The 16,137-nt window shown below is 44.6% G+C and overlaps 1 protein-coding gene and 1 pseudogene across 2 annotated transcripts in view; one reads left to right on the top strand and one right to left on the bottom strand.

Annotated features, from left to right (window-relative positions):
• Positions 1–268: 268 nt before the first annotated feature.
• The window catches only part of PLEKHS1 (pleckstrin homology domain containing S1), a 64,302-nt gene continuing 48,433 nt past the window's right edge, over positions 269–16,137 (bottom strand). For both annotated transcript variants that reach the window (XM_086922862.1, XM_086922861.1), the window contains exons 16-17: positions 13,394–13,473; positions 269–1,696 (exon numbers count right to left, since the gene is read on the bottom strand). In XM_086922862.1, the coding sequence (XP_086778988.1) occupies positions 13,405–13,473 (69 nt within the window). In that variant the 3' untranslated portion in view covers positions 269–1,696; positions 13,394–13,404. The remainder of the gene's footprint in view (positions 1,697–13,393; positions 13,474–16,137) is intronic.
• On the top strand, positions 8,541–9,276 carry LOC147712096 (ubiquitin-conjugating enzyme E2 E2 pseudogene; annotated as a pseudogene).

Genomic DNA, 16,137 nt, shown 5'->3' with positions numbered 1-16,137 from the left:
GGAACCACTGGAGTAAAGCATATGTAAGATTCTATATATAACAATTGCACAGAGAGTAAATCAATAAAAATGCATGATCCCAATGGATCTGTGTCTCTTTCGTGGATACCATATACATTCTGGATTGGTACATAACATATGTAATTGTACTGGTATGGCGTCTGTCTGTTTGACATCCGTATATTTTAAGTGAATGTGCATTGCTTGGTCACAGAGGGAATTCACTACTTGCAGTTTTCTACTAAATATGTGAACTACCATTCAGAAGTTTATTTGTAAATCACAGATTTATTGATGAATTGCTGCAGATCACAATCCCTAGTATTAGAATCTCAGTCTTAGTGCACACTCTGCAAAGCCTGCCTTTAGTAGCACATGGAGATCAAACATAAGAACGTAGCTTATATACAACATTTTCATATAAATAATTGACTATTAATAAACATTACATTAGTACATAAGTACCTACTCATGAATACTACACAACGTACCTCTACTACTAGTGTGCCTGGTTCATAAAGCATACATATGTGCTGCATACATGCCTCAGGATAAGCAAACTGAGAATTCAGTTCAGTAGAGTACCATATTTTGATCATCACTGACATAGATACTTCATCCCATAGGGATTGCCTGTCTACTTACAATCTGGACGGAGGATGCCTATAACACACACAATGGCTCCTCCATCAATTGACTTAAAGCTTGATACCATGAAATTTACTAAGCCTAATAGTTGTTCAAAATAGACCACCATGGAATGTTTAAGCCCATTCTTGGCTAGTGGGCCCAGTCATTAGTTATCTGACACCAGCTGAAATTTTAAATCTTGAGAGGCCTGCAGGTTTCAAATTGTAGAGGTTACCACACTCATGTATCATGAATTTCATTAGTCACTCACCATGCCCACAGAAAGGGGTCATTTAGATTTAATCAGAAGTTAGGGATGTTACCTGGGGGCCCCTCCACTCTATGAGTGTGTATCAAAATGAATTGCCTGGTTTAGAGTGCAGCGCATAAGACTACAAGATTGTCTATAAAAATCGGTGGATTTAAGTTTTTGTTTCCCACGATGTTACTGAGTGACCCGGAAAATGTAGCCTCATCTTGAGTCCATTAAACCGTCAGTAAATGGCTCCTGACTGTTAGCCCTTTGGGTGGTAGCAATGCAAGTGTTTTTTCATTTTCCCAACAGTGGATTCAATTCTCCCACCTTACAAAGCTCACGGAAATAGTCTTGTGATGATGTATCCTTCTTCATTATCCTTTATCATCATCTTTTCTTCTTACGGATTGTAAAGTGCTGATCAGCCAAAGGGCACTCCTATGGCCCTTCATGAATGAGGGCAGAGTTATTACCTTAAAGTGTTCTGTAATATACAAGGACACAGAGGAAATTAGTTCCCCAATGTGTAATATACACATACAATATACACATGTACGTCGCGGTTTCCTACACAATATTGACTATCTGTATAGAAAATTAGCCGCCTTCTCAAATTGTCAGAGAAGTCCATTGGGTGTCATCATCATAGAGAACATGCCCTATTGTGTGGACATATGGTGATGGAGAGATTTTCTTAAAGATGCAAATGATGACTCCAATCGTTGGTGTGATCCACTCATGCAGTTTCTTCTGTTTCTTGAACTTAGACATTTTCCTCCTTGACAATATTTCTGCCTTGAGTGTAATTATCTGAAAAATCAAAGTGCAAGACATCAGTATTGTTATGGGCATTTCACAAAAATATGTCCTGCTAGCAGAAACCTGTACCCAAAGTGAATGCATTTAGGGATTACTTGGGTAAACATAACACAGTGCTCAGTTTCTTATGGCCAATGGAACACCCTCATGAGTTGGCCTGATTTAAGGTTGAGTGGTCCAACAGTAGAATTTCCTCCACCACCTGGATAGTATGATGTAGGAAATTTGGAAGGTGGATTCTCCTCCAGCTTTACCTTTCCCTCCAGAAATTGGAAGATGTTCTCTTGAAAGTCAACTCTAAATCTAGTCCTTGATTCCTTATGATTGATACTACCAGGCAAATCCTTCAATTGAAAATCTAGCTAGATTCCTACCACACTCGCACTACTGGTACTCCTCACCAAACCCGCTCTGTCTGCATTGCACATTCATTATAGTCACAATTGTTTTTTATGGATTGCAGCTTGAGTCAAAATGTTGATACTTTATCCCCTTTCAATATCATATTCCAAATGATCATTTTGCAAACATCTGCCCTGCTTCCACTGTTAGTGAGGTGGTACATTGCAGTTAGTCTTAAATCGCTGTAAATGTTCTGATTACTTACTGGTAAATGTTGTTCCTCCTAATTCTAGTCTTCCTGGTCTAGGCCCTGTCGATTTGAGGATGCATGTTTCCAAGAGACATATTAACCCTTAAACTAAAAACTGGGAAGAATGTGTTGTATATTCCTGAAATAGTCCTACTCTACCTATTGTATAATCCCTTATATTGCCCATAAATACAGCCCTTAACTTCTGATAGAGAACCCACACTGGATCTTAGATGGTAAAGGGGCACGGATAAGGAAGACTGGCAGTAGGAGTAATAAAGTTTACAGGTAATCAATTGAAGCATTACTTTCATGTCTGTCTTTCCCATGCCAGTCCTTACTGATTTGCGGATGTACAAATTTCAACTAATGATACAAACACCACAGAACCTGAGACACAGAAAAACAAGATGTTACTGTAATCAAACAAAAACCAATGGTTTGTTATGCCATATTATAAAAATGACCTTTTCCCATTCAAGACGGCAATGTGTGACAAAAGTATGTTTATGATGCCAAATGGCAGTGCTACAAATCTTAGGCAAGGTAACTCCTTTAGCATCAGCCGAGGAGGAAGCCACTTATTTTGTGTGCCTTTCTTGAATACCCTAAGGAATTTGTTTGGCCAGGGAAGAATACACATGAGAATTGGATAACCTATCCCAGTGACACAGTGTGGCAGGAGTTGTTTCTTACCACAATTATCTGCACCAAGACAAAACACAAGGACTATGCAGACCAACACTCCTTTGTCCAGTTCATATAGATGAACTAGCATCCGCGTTCATGTAAAGTATAAAGAGAGCCTATTTTGTGATCCCCATAAGGCAAAAAGACTGGTAAAAATCTGCTGGGAAGTATGCAATTGGGAAAGAATTTTAGGAGTAATCTCAGGCCCAGTTCTAAATAACAGCTTATTTGTGTGACTCTGGCGATAGAGGGATGCAGTCAGCAAGAATCTAAGTTCACCCATTCTTCGAATAAATACAATATTGAAAAAGAATGTAACCCTTGCAGTATGCCAAGACAATGGGGCAGAAGATGGATGTTTAAATGGAGGACCTTGTAAACCCCTTTAAACAGTGGTCAACTACCAGGGAGAAATAGGGGAAGGCACTATACATCATCATTTATTTCGGAAACTCATTAGAACTTGATTTGACTAAAGGAGAGATGGAAGCGGTTGAACTCTATTCTCTAAAGAATCAAATAGTAACCCAATGGCTTCAAAAATAAGGGCACACTTTTCAGAAATCCAACCCTGAGGATGCACCACAAGGATGCTTTAGTTCTTGATTGTCTTTAACGTCTTCCTAGAACATCCTAGTTGCGAGACCCTCCACCTCTTAACTTCCAAGAGATGAGAGGAAGACGGCAAATAGATTGAGACCCAGAAACTGGAGAGGAGAAGGAAAGAGAGGCAGGTGAAATAAGGGAAACACAGGCAACCACACAATGATTTTAAACTATGGGCGGCATGACCAAAAGGGAGCAAACAGAATCACAGTTCCTGCTTCCCTTCTAATCTCTACAGCAATCTCAGAATAAGGGAATCAAAAGGAAGGCATTCAAAAGTCCTGGGTGCCAGGCTAGAGCTCATGCATCCACTCCCCCTACTCCCTGACCTACTTTCTATGCCCAGAACTGGTTAAGAATACCATTATTTAGGAAGGCAAAGAGGTCTACCCAGGGATGACCCAACTGATCTATTCCCTTCAGAAATGGTTCCTGAAATGAATGATGTCACAATGATGAAGGAAAATTCTGCTAAGGTGATCTGCCTTCCGGTTTTCCCTACCTGGGAGGTAAGAGACTTGTCGCGTTAGGCAATTGGTCTCTGCCCAAGAGCAACTCCCCAGAGCTCCCAGAGCCACCTGATTGTCCATTCGAACTAGAACATCCAGTCCTGGAATAAGAGAATCAACCCTTTGGCTCCAAGAATTGAGGGGAGCAGATAATGAACCAAATGTCTAAGGAAGGGAAAGTCACAAACCTGTGCAACTGAAGAGAAGTTATTAGTGAGATAATGCCTTTGTGAAGACTCTGGAAGCAGATCAGAGGCTGAAAGGAAGGACAGAACATTGGTAATAAAATTGGCCCATTGCAAACCACAGAACCCCCTTACTGTGTGGTTGAGTTGGAATATGAAAATTATTGCCTTTCAGATGCAGTGATACTAAGAAGTCTCATAGCGTCCAGTCTGAAGTGTAGTAACCTTGAAAGATATGTGTTTCACAAAATTGTTGACTCATCTAAAATCCATATAGGTGAAAGTCTCAGTCTGGTTGTGGTACATGAATAGAATGGAGTAAACTCCTAATCCTCATTGAGAGTGAGAAACAGGAATGATAGCTAATTCGAAAGAAGAATGTCAATCCATCTTATCAGTGCTCTTTTGTGAATTGAAAGATATTGGAAGAGGAATGACTCTGAGGGCTGTTCTGGAGGATAAAGGAACTTAATAAAATATCACATTTTTACAATGTTCAGAACTAAACCATCCTGGACTAGAAGATTCCAGGAGACAAGAAAATGTCTAACCTGTCCCCTCCTAGCCTCAGAGACGTATAATCATGCTTTAGGAGGTTCCCTCTATTTTTGTTTGACTTTAACTGGACTGAGATTAATTTGATAGTACAATCCGTGAGCCACGGACCCAGTCTTAAAAGAGATGATGTCCTTTAGTAGCCATGTGTGATGTCTGCTGTGATAGCAGTGATATCGAATAAAATCTCCCTGTAAATGGATGCAGGATCTCAGTAGGTAAAGTCATTTCATTCTGACCCAAAATGCTTTGTACAAAGGAATGGCAAATGACTGATAAGGGCTTATTGACCTCCTTCTACTTTCCTTACTCCCTTCTACTGGTGACCACTAGCTGAAAGTGATGCGATAGATAGACCCTCCAGGATATCGCGATTTCGCGGTTTGCCGCGAAATCGGCACTTTTGTAAAAATGCAGCGATTTTACAAAAGTGCCCGCGAAATCGGCACTTTTGTAGAAATCGCGCAGCATTTTTACAAAAGCCACTATATCCTGGGGGGTCTGTTTATTGTGTTAATAAATAACTGTTGGCTGTGGCTAAGACAGACAGAGACGGCCAGAGAGATCCCTCTTGGGTGCTGTGGCACATTTCCATTTCAAACACATCATTCGTGTGCGTATACTATTTAAAAAGTGTAAATGTACGCAGCGTTTCTATTTTCTTTCCGAAGGTTTGATTATATAAATGTTTCAGCACTCGTGTTAGAAGCGGGAGACATTATTCAGTGTCAGGCATATTTAAACTCATGTGTCCTCGTAATTTCGGCAGTCTTCTCTTCTGCCTCTGGGTGCTGGCCTTTTCCCAGCATTTCTCGGCTGCTCGCCTCCTAGCAAAACAATTATGGGTTACAACCGATGCAGGGACTGAGGAACCCCGTGCGACCTGTGACGAATCTGTTTAAAGAGGAATGACACTCTGTTTGCTTCTGTTTGCTTCATGAGTACATTGATGTCTGCGAAGTATTGTCTCTAGTTTTTATTTGGCTAGATTTCTGATTTTGTTTTTCAAATACATTTCTGTACTGTACGAAAAAAACAACGTGAGGTGTTGGCCTTAATAAAGAACAAGCATTTGGAAGTCCACTTTGCTAAATGAAAATCCGGAAAATTAACCCGCTCAGTGGGTGTCCTGGCCCCCTTGCCCAAAGGAAGCCTCGCTGTATTGGCGGGTGGGTAGGATAGCAGGGTTGACACTGAAACCAAGCCCTGGGACCTTTAACATACTACGCAAGCCGTGCTTTAAAAAAAGAGTCAAAAATTAAGGTATAATAAAAAGAGGAGGAAGACACTTGATTTGTAATAATCAGCTCATACAATTCCGATTGTTGGATAATATGTCACTCCTAAAGGGTAATTCAATTATACTGCTGTCAGATAACACTTGTTGGATTGTAATGTTTTTTTTTTTGGATGAAAAGCGATGGCTTAACCATTGTCAGACTGGTGAGTACGCAGGGGTGCCCACATATTGCGCGAACAGGAACTCGCACCACAGAGCAAGGTCAACAGGAATTGACAAAGTCCACAGGTTGGGCCACTTTGTACTCTGGTTTTAAAAGCTTTACTAAAGTAAGGAGGGGCAGATTTAAAGGTCACTTGTGCCTCCTTTACGCTGCCGTTGGGTCACTTTTGTGACACAGCCGTGGCGCAAAGCCATCGCCATGCTGCTGGATATTTACAACGTGACGCACCTGGGAGATGCATCACGTTGTAAAGCCCTGCGCCACATGTAGGCGTTCCGGCGCAGGGGGGGGGGGCGTTCCGGCGCAGGGACGCCTCCTAAAAGTGGCTGAGTGAATGTAATTGGGCAGGCCACGAGCATTGCTGGAGTTGCGTCGCGTTTGCGACACAACTCCGGCAATGCGCCACCCTTCTGAAAGGAGATGCGTCATGCTTCTGTTTATCCTTGCGCCATGATGCGCCGCATTGTAAATGCAGCGCATCTGTGGTGGCGCATGGGTAAACTTGCATGACACATCTCATCTGGCACATCTCTGCTGATTTGCAGGGATGCGCCAATCGTCATAAATCTGCCCCCTGGGCTTTGAATTCAACAAGCAACTATCATTTCACACTCAAATCAACTCTGTGGTGGGCATGGGCTTTGCCATCCTTCGTGTCCTTAGAACATTCTTACCTCTCCTCTCAGGCTAGAAAACAGGCGACCAAGGCCTTGATAACCTCAAGACTCAACTACGGAAATAGCCTGTACGCAGGTTTTACCAAATAAAGGAACGTGTTGGTTCTATAAAGTAACACTGGAAAATGTTTTTTCTACCAAATAGAGCAGTTTTCCGCAGTAAAGAACAAAATGCTATCTGAAACAATAATGCCTAGAAAGTCAGGAGGGGCAACATCTTGACCACGTGCCACCTGTCGCCCATTCTAAACTTCCATCAGCTGGAGAGTGCTGTCCTGCAGACTTGCACCTCCCTCAGGGCTGCACTTCTGGACATGGTGGGAGACGGGTGGGAGCTGAGGGGGGAGGGATTGATCCACACGTGACGGCCAGACACACACGTAGCCTCAATTTCGAGAATGGCGAGCTATCTTTAGCCTACGACCCGAGTGATGTCATTTAATGGTCATGGAAACGCTAGCGGCAGCCAGACATGAAACCTACCGTAGCTGTGAGCCTTCACCCACCGCAGCAGGAGAGCTTCATGTTGTTAAATAACTAAAAAAACTAAGATATCTGTGTTTGTTGTAGGAAAAATGGCCACATAAAATGCCGCAAAATTGCCGCTAAATTTCCATATTTGGGCCGCTAAATTTCCATTTTTGTGCCGCTAAATTTGCTAATCCATGCAGCTATATCCTGGGGGTCTGGATAGAGACAGTAGTATAGGACCAAATTAGATCAGAAGTGAAATCTGGAAAAAACAGCCATGAGCGCCATTGTTCATAGAACAGAAGAAGGATCCTTCCTTTCCTGAATACACTCAAAAAGACCTTTAAGATTTCTGAACGACATATGCAGCCAAGTTCCAGCTCTAATTACAAAGAAAGTTTGAAGCTACATACGAATTTTCATGTACCTATTCTACTAGGCCACCCATCCAGGCAGAAAAGCATTTTCCAAGGCCAATCAGCAAGACCATGCCATATTTGCAGGACCAGACCGGCCTTTCATTTCAACAGACATTTCTCTGGTTGGCTGGAGAATTTGGGAGCCACTTTTTTGACTCCTAGGATTGCTGCTAATGTCATTCTTTCGTAGCAGACAGAGCTGGACATCAGCAAAGAGGCAGATGGATCAGACAGACAGAGAGAGAAGGAGAGCGAGAGAGGATGAAGAGAGATGTGAGATAAGGAGCGAGACAGAAGATGGAAGAAAACCAAGTGAATTGGAAAGGTATGGGGGGCTAGTCTGAACATTTTTACGAGGGCTGTTTTTGGTTCCAAAAGTCAATATCAAATTGACCTCAGCAATTTGTTAATATTCCTCCCCAAAGTGAGTCAGTTGGCAGCCTTTAAACAAAAAGAGACAAACATTTAAGATCTGTCCACATCCTTCCATCTCTTTCAAACAAATGCCCTAATTATTTCCCGCTGCTGCTGTCCACACGCCGGGGGCTGCCTCCTGGTGCGCGAGCCGCTGCTCTCTCGCTCAGTGTCTCGCGGCGGGGGCGGTGCGCGCGCAGAGGAACTAGTGGCAAAGCAGGCGCCCTTCTTCGCACCCCAACCCGCAGGAGGAAGGCAAGGAAGGAACCTCAGCAGGTGGTGCTGCAGGAGCTTCTGCCCACAGCAGGGTCCCAAGCCCATGCACAGCCAGTGAAGGAAGCCTGAGCTGCAGCACCTCGAGGAGGGAATAGCACCGCCAGCCACTCAGCCCAGGATGTCCGCCGAAGGGCAGCGAGTGGACGACAGCCCCAGCACCAGCGGCAGTAGCTCAGATGGTGACCAGCGGGACGGTGTCCAGCCGGAGCCGGAACGCGAGCAGGAGCAGGAGCTGGAGCGGGAACAGGTGTAACCCAAGAAAAAGGAAGCAAAAATCTCCAGCAAGACGGAGGCCAAGCTGTCGACGAGCGCCAAGAGGATTCAGAAAGAACTGGCTGAAATCACCCTGGACCCCCCACCAAACTGCAGTGCCTGTCCCAAGGGAGATAACATCTACGAATGGCGCTCCACGATCCTGGGGCCCCCAGGCTCTGTCTACGAGGGCGGGGTCTTCTTCCTTGACATCGCCTTCTCCCCAGACTACCCCTTCAAGCCTCCAAAGGTCACGTTCCGGACGCGGATCTACCACTGTAACATCAACAGCCAGGGGGTGATCTGCCTGGACATCCTGAAGGACAACTGGAGCCCGGCCCTGAGGTGCTGCTGTCCATCTGCTCGCTGCTCACTAACTGCAACCCAGCAGACCCGCTGGTTGGGAGTATCGTGACACAGTACATGACCAACCGAGCCGAGCATGACCGAATGGCCAGGTAGTGAGATAGGCCACATAGGAAGCGAATTAGACATTAGACAAGCTGGACCTGCGCAAGCACACTCACTAAGTGCATCCAGAGCCCTTCGTTTGTTTATTATTTTTTTCCTTCGAACGGTTGTGACACAAAGTTGTCATTTTCTTTAATAAATTTGATAACATAACTTGAACATATTTTTTCCCCACATTAAAGGGGATTTCTTTGTTTGTTTGATGATGATGCGGAGAATGTTCAATCTGTTCTAGCCTAGGGCTTTGTCACAAAGCTTTGTAGCATTGTGGGTAATATTTTCTTACATGGTTATATTGTTTTTGTTGGGGGGAAGGAGGGTAAAGAATAAACAAATTCAGAATTGAATCTCATTTATACTTAAAGGTTGCATTAAGGGTTAATTTTTTTGTACTGAAGTTTTTTTCGTGGTTGGTGCGTGCATGCTGCCGGAAAACAGAATTTTTGTACAGAAACCTCTGATCGACAGTCACTACGCATTTACCCAAGACTGTAAGAATTGCACACCTTGCATCCCCACCACAAGAGACTTCCCAGTTTGAACAAAGTAAATGTGTATTTTCACCTTCTTCATAACAAAGCCAAGTACTTGTAAGTTTCTTAAGCGATCTGCACCACCTTTGACTGTAGATCAGTTGTTGTTCACTTGTGTTTACTGAGAGCACGCAATAAAACACTGGCTTGTGGAAAAAAAAAACGGCAACAAATATGCAGTGGGAGTTTAAAATTGGGGTAAACCTGCCTAATACTGGTAATGTAGGTTCCTAGAAACCCAATTTTTCCCGATCAAGCATAATCACTTCCTTTTGCATTGCCCCTGGATTTATTTTCCTTTTGGAAACAGAATAAATAAATCAGCAACAAATATTTCAAAGGGTCCTTCAAGATTTCCAAGACATTCCAGCGCAATTTGATGATCAGACCCAGCTCTAAGCTTTTCTCTCATGACCTTTAAAGATGCACATGTCTTGGTGGTTGAAGTTGTTTAACTTCATTCCAGAGATATCAGCACCACCCACTGCAGCCTCCAGCACAGAACATTTTGAGTTCTTATTGCCTGTAATTGGTTTACTAAGCAAATTATTTTATGCTTTTCTTTCTTTCTTTCTTTCTTTCTTTCTTTCTTTCTTTCTTTCTTTCTTTCTTTCTTTCTTTCTTTCTTTCTAACTTCCTTTCCTTCTTTCTTTCCCTATCTCTCTCTCTCTCTCTCTTTCTCTCTCTCTCTATATATATATATATATATAGATAGATAGATAGATATAGGTGTTTATGTGTGTGTGTGTGTGTACATGCAAAGGTGGCTGTGATATTATCAACAATGTCATAGAAGAGGTCAAGAGTAATGTAATATGTGAGGTAAAGCAGGCGGGCCGCCCTAGGGTCCCTGCAGCCCTAGCCCGTTTCGCAGATGCTGCATGAGCTGGAATTGATCCTGCTAAGTGGGAGCTGCTGTTTTTGTTTGCTCCCACCAGGTGAAAGCACTGTGTGTAAATGAGAGCAGATATGGCTTCCCTGGCCGCAATCCTGCGGGCAGGGAAAGCATGTCTGCTCCCATCCAGCTAGAGCTTTAAAAATGCTCCTGCCGAGTGGGAGCAGTAATATTTTCCCGCCCACGCTAATGCGGACAGGGAAACTACTGTGTGCCAGACGTGGGCTCCCCGGGACACAGTAATTCAGCCAGGATGGGGTCCCCTGTGCTTTTCCAGGCTCAGGCATGGCTCTCTCTCCTTTTCTGGCACATTCAGCACTAGAGGATGGTGCCCTCCTTAGAAAGGTGGACCACACTGCCACTCTGCCCTTTTAACTGGCATTTGCCATGAGGGATGGGGCCCCCGGCACCTCTTAAGGCTTAAGGAGGAAGGCTGGATGCCTCCCCCATCCTTAGTACTGGCATTCAGCCTGGGAATGGGGTCCCGGGCCTTTTAATGTTCAGAGAGGGGGGCACATGCCCTCCTCTCACCATTTTCAATAACAACCCAAAGATGGGGTCCCCGGGCCCTCCCTAAGACTTGGGGAAGGGGTGTCCTGCGCCACCCTCCCCCAAAGTTACTTTTCAGGACATTCCTGCCTTGCCCCACCCCGGGGGAGGGGGGTATGAATAATGTGGGAGCCTGTGCTATTTATTTTTTTCCTGCAGATATGCGGGTCCTCTGCACATTTGTGGCAATTTTTCCAAAATTAGTTTGACCCCCCCATCATCACCAGGCCTAGGGGATCAGGGGATCCCTACCATGCCCACTTATGTGTTATTAAAAATAAATCTTTTTATAGTGCTTAGATGGCAGCCGCCACATTCTTGTTGATGTGGTGGCAGCCAATCAAATCTCAGCATGAGATCTGTCAGACCCCAAATCCTCCTTGGTATGAAATATACAAAGTTGTTGAGCATTAAGTACTTAAAAACTACTGAATTAATTTATGCCAAATCACAAAAAGCACTCTTTCTGGACCAAGACTTAGCTTGCTGCCAAATTTGATGTAAATCCGTTAAGTTGCTTGGGCTGTCGCTGGGTCTAAAGTTCCTATGGAGAAATGAATGTGGGAATTGTGTTTTGCCCCCCTCACACGCTCTTTCCTGCCCCCACATGACAGATCTTCCCCACAGAATTTTTCTATGCTCAAACTAGGCAAAAAAAGAGCACTTTTTGGAAAGTTTTGCTAAGATTTATCCATGGCACTAAAGTTATTAGTAACACAAAAAAGGCATTTCCTATGAAACATACCATTTTAAACTAACAGAACCACTTAAATGTACCAGTTATAATTATCTGAAGTTAACTAAAACTCATGGTCATTAGTAACTATAACTCACACCCGTGTCCCACACTGCTAATTACGTCTCATATTACATCACACATGTCATATTCTATTATATCATTGATAACATTTCTGCAATATCTGAAATTAGATTGTTGATGGCAAGACTGCACAAGGCAGGGGCGGAAGTTATAGTTATTTTATGAGAACCATGGAGTCAGAGGAGCAGAGCAGGGGGGCACACAGGGAGAGAGGGAGACACCATCACTGACTGCCAAGGAATTATATGGTGCACCATAGAACCTTACAGGCTACCTACATCCAGGTGTACCCAGCCCAGGAGTGTCCAACTCCCATCTACCAAAGCGCTCTTCTGCACACAACTTTCAGTTGGGGGTTAAGGTGGGAGATGCGAGGCAACTCATAAAGGCATACTACAACTATGTGGATTTACTATGGGGTTCAGTTAAAAAGGACTGTCCTCTACTTCTATCACCAAAGCTTGAAACATACCGTAGGAGAGTCATGGCTTGGACATGGGATGATAGTCACCCCTGTCAAAAGGAGTATCTCTATGGGTGGACCCCATCACACAACAGTCTAGCATTCAGTTTCGGAACAACATGCCTACATCAAGTAGAGCACTTATGAGAAACTGGCCTGCCAACATGATAAAATGAGGAGCAGTTTGTCACATGGACACAGAGGAGGGACCTTCAGCCTAAAGATGCAATTCACAGCTCAATGTAGACAGGGCCGGACTGGGAACCACAACCGGCCCTGGCAAAGTGCTCGAACACCCCCCCCTGCACTCGGGGTGGGTGTGGGGGGGGGGGGGAGGTTTGGGTGTCTGAGGTGCCGCCGAGCTCTTTGCCGGGGCCGGAGTTTTGGCCGATTTTTGTTAAAGGGACAATTTTGCAGCTACGCTGCAAAAACGGCCCTGTAACAAAAACGCACCCCCAGGGGCCCAAAACCGGCCCCCACCCGTGCGGTGCACGAGGGGATTGCCCAGTGCCCGCTACGGCTAGTCCGGCCCTGAATGTAGATGGAAAGCAGCCTGACTTTGGTACTAAGTGCTGTATACAGGGGACACTAAGCAAATGAATTCCTTCACAATACTATCCCTATGATATTTCTTGTTACTTAGAAGAATTGCACTTTAACTCACTATTTATATTCCAGTAAAGGTGCTTAATGGATTTTTTTCAGTACAAAAAAAATGTGTCCTTTAGATCGGGGTGGGGACTGTTTTAACACCAAGTAGTTCAGTGGCTGCAGCAGAAAAGCTGTTGTTTGCACCACGCGCATCAAGGATTAACCACCCGTGCTAACAAGAGCTTCAATTCACCCACCTGGTTGAACACTAGGGGCACCTGCATCCTTCGACATGCAGAACTTCAGAGTTGGGTACCCGAAGTACGGTAATCTTCACCTAAAAAAACAAAAGATAGACATAGAGTTTTCTTAATATTTCCAATCCTGCCAAACAGCACATTTATATGGGTACCAGGTAATTCCTTCAACCTTTTCTGATGCAATTTTTTACTCAGTTTTGTATTCTCTGAGACTTGTATTTAAAGGCGTCCAAGAGTTTCTATTTTATTCACAATACTGTGTGAGCTTAGAACTCTTTCTGTAGTTTCTTCTAAGCAGTTTTGAGTTCTGACACTATTTTATCCATGCTGCTCCAAGTGTTCTTGCTCCTACACTATCACACTCCTGAACCCAGGATGCTCTTGTGTTCTTGCACCCACAATTCAGTATGCTTCTGAAACACGCTGCTTGTGCCTGTACTGCTTCTTCTCATCCTTGCACCAGACTGCTCTGTGGTGTCCCTGCACCCCACTTGTTTGCAAACAAGCTGCTGTCTAATGCTCTTCCATGCACAATAGGCATTTGTGATCATATTCACATGCTGCTCTCATGCTCTTGCACACATGATTCTAACTCAAACTTCTGCCCCAAACCATTCTCATATGTGCTCTTGATCTGCTGCTCTCTCACTGTTTTCACAGTTCTCTTCCAAGATGTTGAACTAATGCAACTCTCTCATGCTTATGTACCCAGGCAACTTTTTCGGCCACTTGCTTCCATGGTGCTCTCTTATCTCCTTGCTCCGTCGCTGCTTGTCTGAGCTCTTGGCTGTATGGCTCATGTGAGCTCATGCAACCATGTTATCTCCCACCCTTGTACTCATGTTGTTCGCTTGTTATCTTGTTTCCACACCTCTGTCCTGTGCAATAGCACCCATGCTGCTACTTCATACTCTTGCACCACAATGCTCACTTGTGCTGCTGCACCCATGTTGTTCTTTTCTGCTCTTCTACCGAGCTCTCCATGCCTCTGGAGTCAGGCTAGCCTGACTGATGAGGGGTGAAACACCGAAACCGTTCCCAGGATGCCTGTTTCTGGTGCTGGGCTGTTCCCAATGGGAAAACGGTCAAGACTGATTTGCAGATGGCTGGGTTTAAACTGGAATGGTACAGGGAGCAAAAAAACAATGAATTTAGGCCCAGATCTCTGTACTGGGGTGAATGTATGAGATTGTTCAACATTCTGTCCCTTCAATTGTTCTTTTTGCTTTTGTCACCCGGAGTGGGATGGGTATGCCCAGACGTGGGTCCTGTGCTCTTGATGCCACTGGAGTCAAGCTAGCCTGGCGGATGAAGGGTGAAACCCTGAAACCAGTCCCATGATGCTTGTTGCCGATGCAGGGAGGACCTGTTCTGGCAGTTCAGAGTAGACTGTTCCCATGGGTAACAGGGTCAAGAATGATTTGCATATGGCTGGGTTTAAACTGGAATGGCATTAAAAGCACAAAAAGATGGATTTAGGCCCAGATCTCCATACTGGGGTGAATGTTTGACAGTGTTCAACCTTCAGTCCATCAATTTTTCTGTTTGCATTTGTCACCCGGAGTGGTACAGGTATGCCAAGACGTGGGTCCCATGCTCTGGATGCCACTGGAGTCAAGCTAGCCTGGCTGATGAGGGGTGAAACCCTGAAACCAGTCCAAGGATGCTTGTTGCTGGTGCAGGGAGGACCTGTTCTGGCAGTTCAGCGTGGACTGTTCCCATGGGTAACAGGGTCAAGACTGATTTGCATATGGCTGGGTTTAAACTGGAATGGCATTAAAAGCACAAAAAGATGGATTTAGGCACAGATCTCTGTGCTGTGGTGAGTGTTTGACATTGTTCAACATTCGGTCCATCAATTGTTCTTTTTCATTTGTCACCCCGAGTGGGACAGGTATGCCCAGATGTGGGTTCCACGCTCTCCATGCCATTGGAGTCAAGCTAGCCTGGATGATGAGGGGAGAAACCCCAAAATTGGTCCCAAGGTGCTTGTTTCCGGTCCAAGGAAAACCTGGCATGGCAGATCGGGCTGGACTGTTCCCATAGGGAACATGGTTAAGACTGATTTGCATATGGCTGGGTTTAAACTGGAATGGCATGGGGAGCAAAACAATTATGGATTTAGGCCCAGATCTCCATACTGGGGTGAATGTTTGACATTGTTCAACATTCTGTCCATCAATTGTTATTTTTGCTTCTTATAATGTGTTCTTTCATGCACTTATATTAACGCTGCAGTTTTTCTACCTAAGCTGCCTTTGCACCTAACGGCACCTAACGCCACATTGTTCGTGTGTGCGCTTGCATGCACCCCACATTGTTCATCTGTGCCCTTGCATGCGTCCCACATTGTGCTTTTGTGCCCTTGCATGCACCTCACATTGTTCTTCCATGCCCTTGCATGCATCCCACATTGTTCTTCTGTGCCCTTGCATGCACCTCACATTGTTCATCTTATTCGGCCTAGCATGTGTCCCATATTGTGCTTTTTTGCCCTTGCATGCAGCACACATTGTTCTTTTGTGCCCTCGCACTCATACTGCTATTTCTTGCTCTTCTTCCCACTCCGTTCTCTCACACTTAGGCACATAGGCAGCACTCTTGTGCTCATGCGCCCATGCTGTTACCTCAAACTTCTGCACCACACTGCTCTCATGCTTTTCTTTTCTTGCTGGTCTCTTTAACTCCCTCCCACACTCCTGCTCTTGCCTCACGCCTCTGTCATGTGCATTTGTTCCTAC

The sequence above is a fragment of the Lissotriton vulgaris genome, chromosome 5 (genome assembly GCF_964263255.1).
Source record: "Lissotriton vulgaris chromosome 5, aLisVul1.2, whole genome shotgun sequence".
Taxonomy (NCBI): Eukaryota; Metazoa; Chordata; class Amphibia; order Caudata; family Salamandridae; genus Lissotriton; species Lissotriton vulgaris.
The sequence above is the reverse complement of the archived record's forward strand: the minus strand, read 5'-3'. Positions and strand labels throughout refer to the sequence as shown.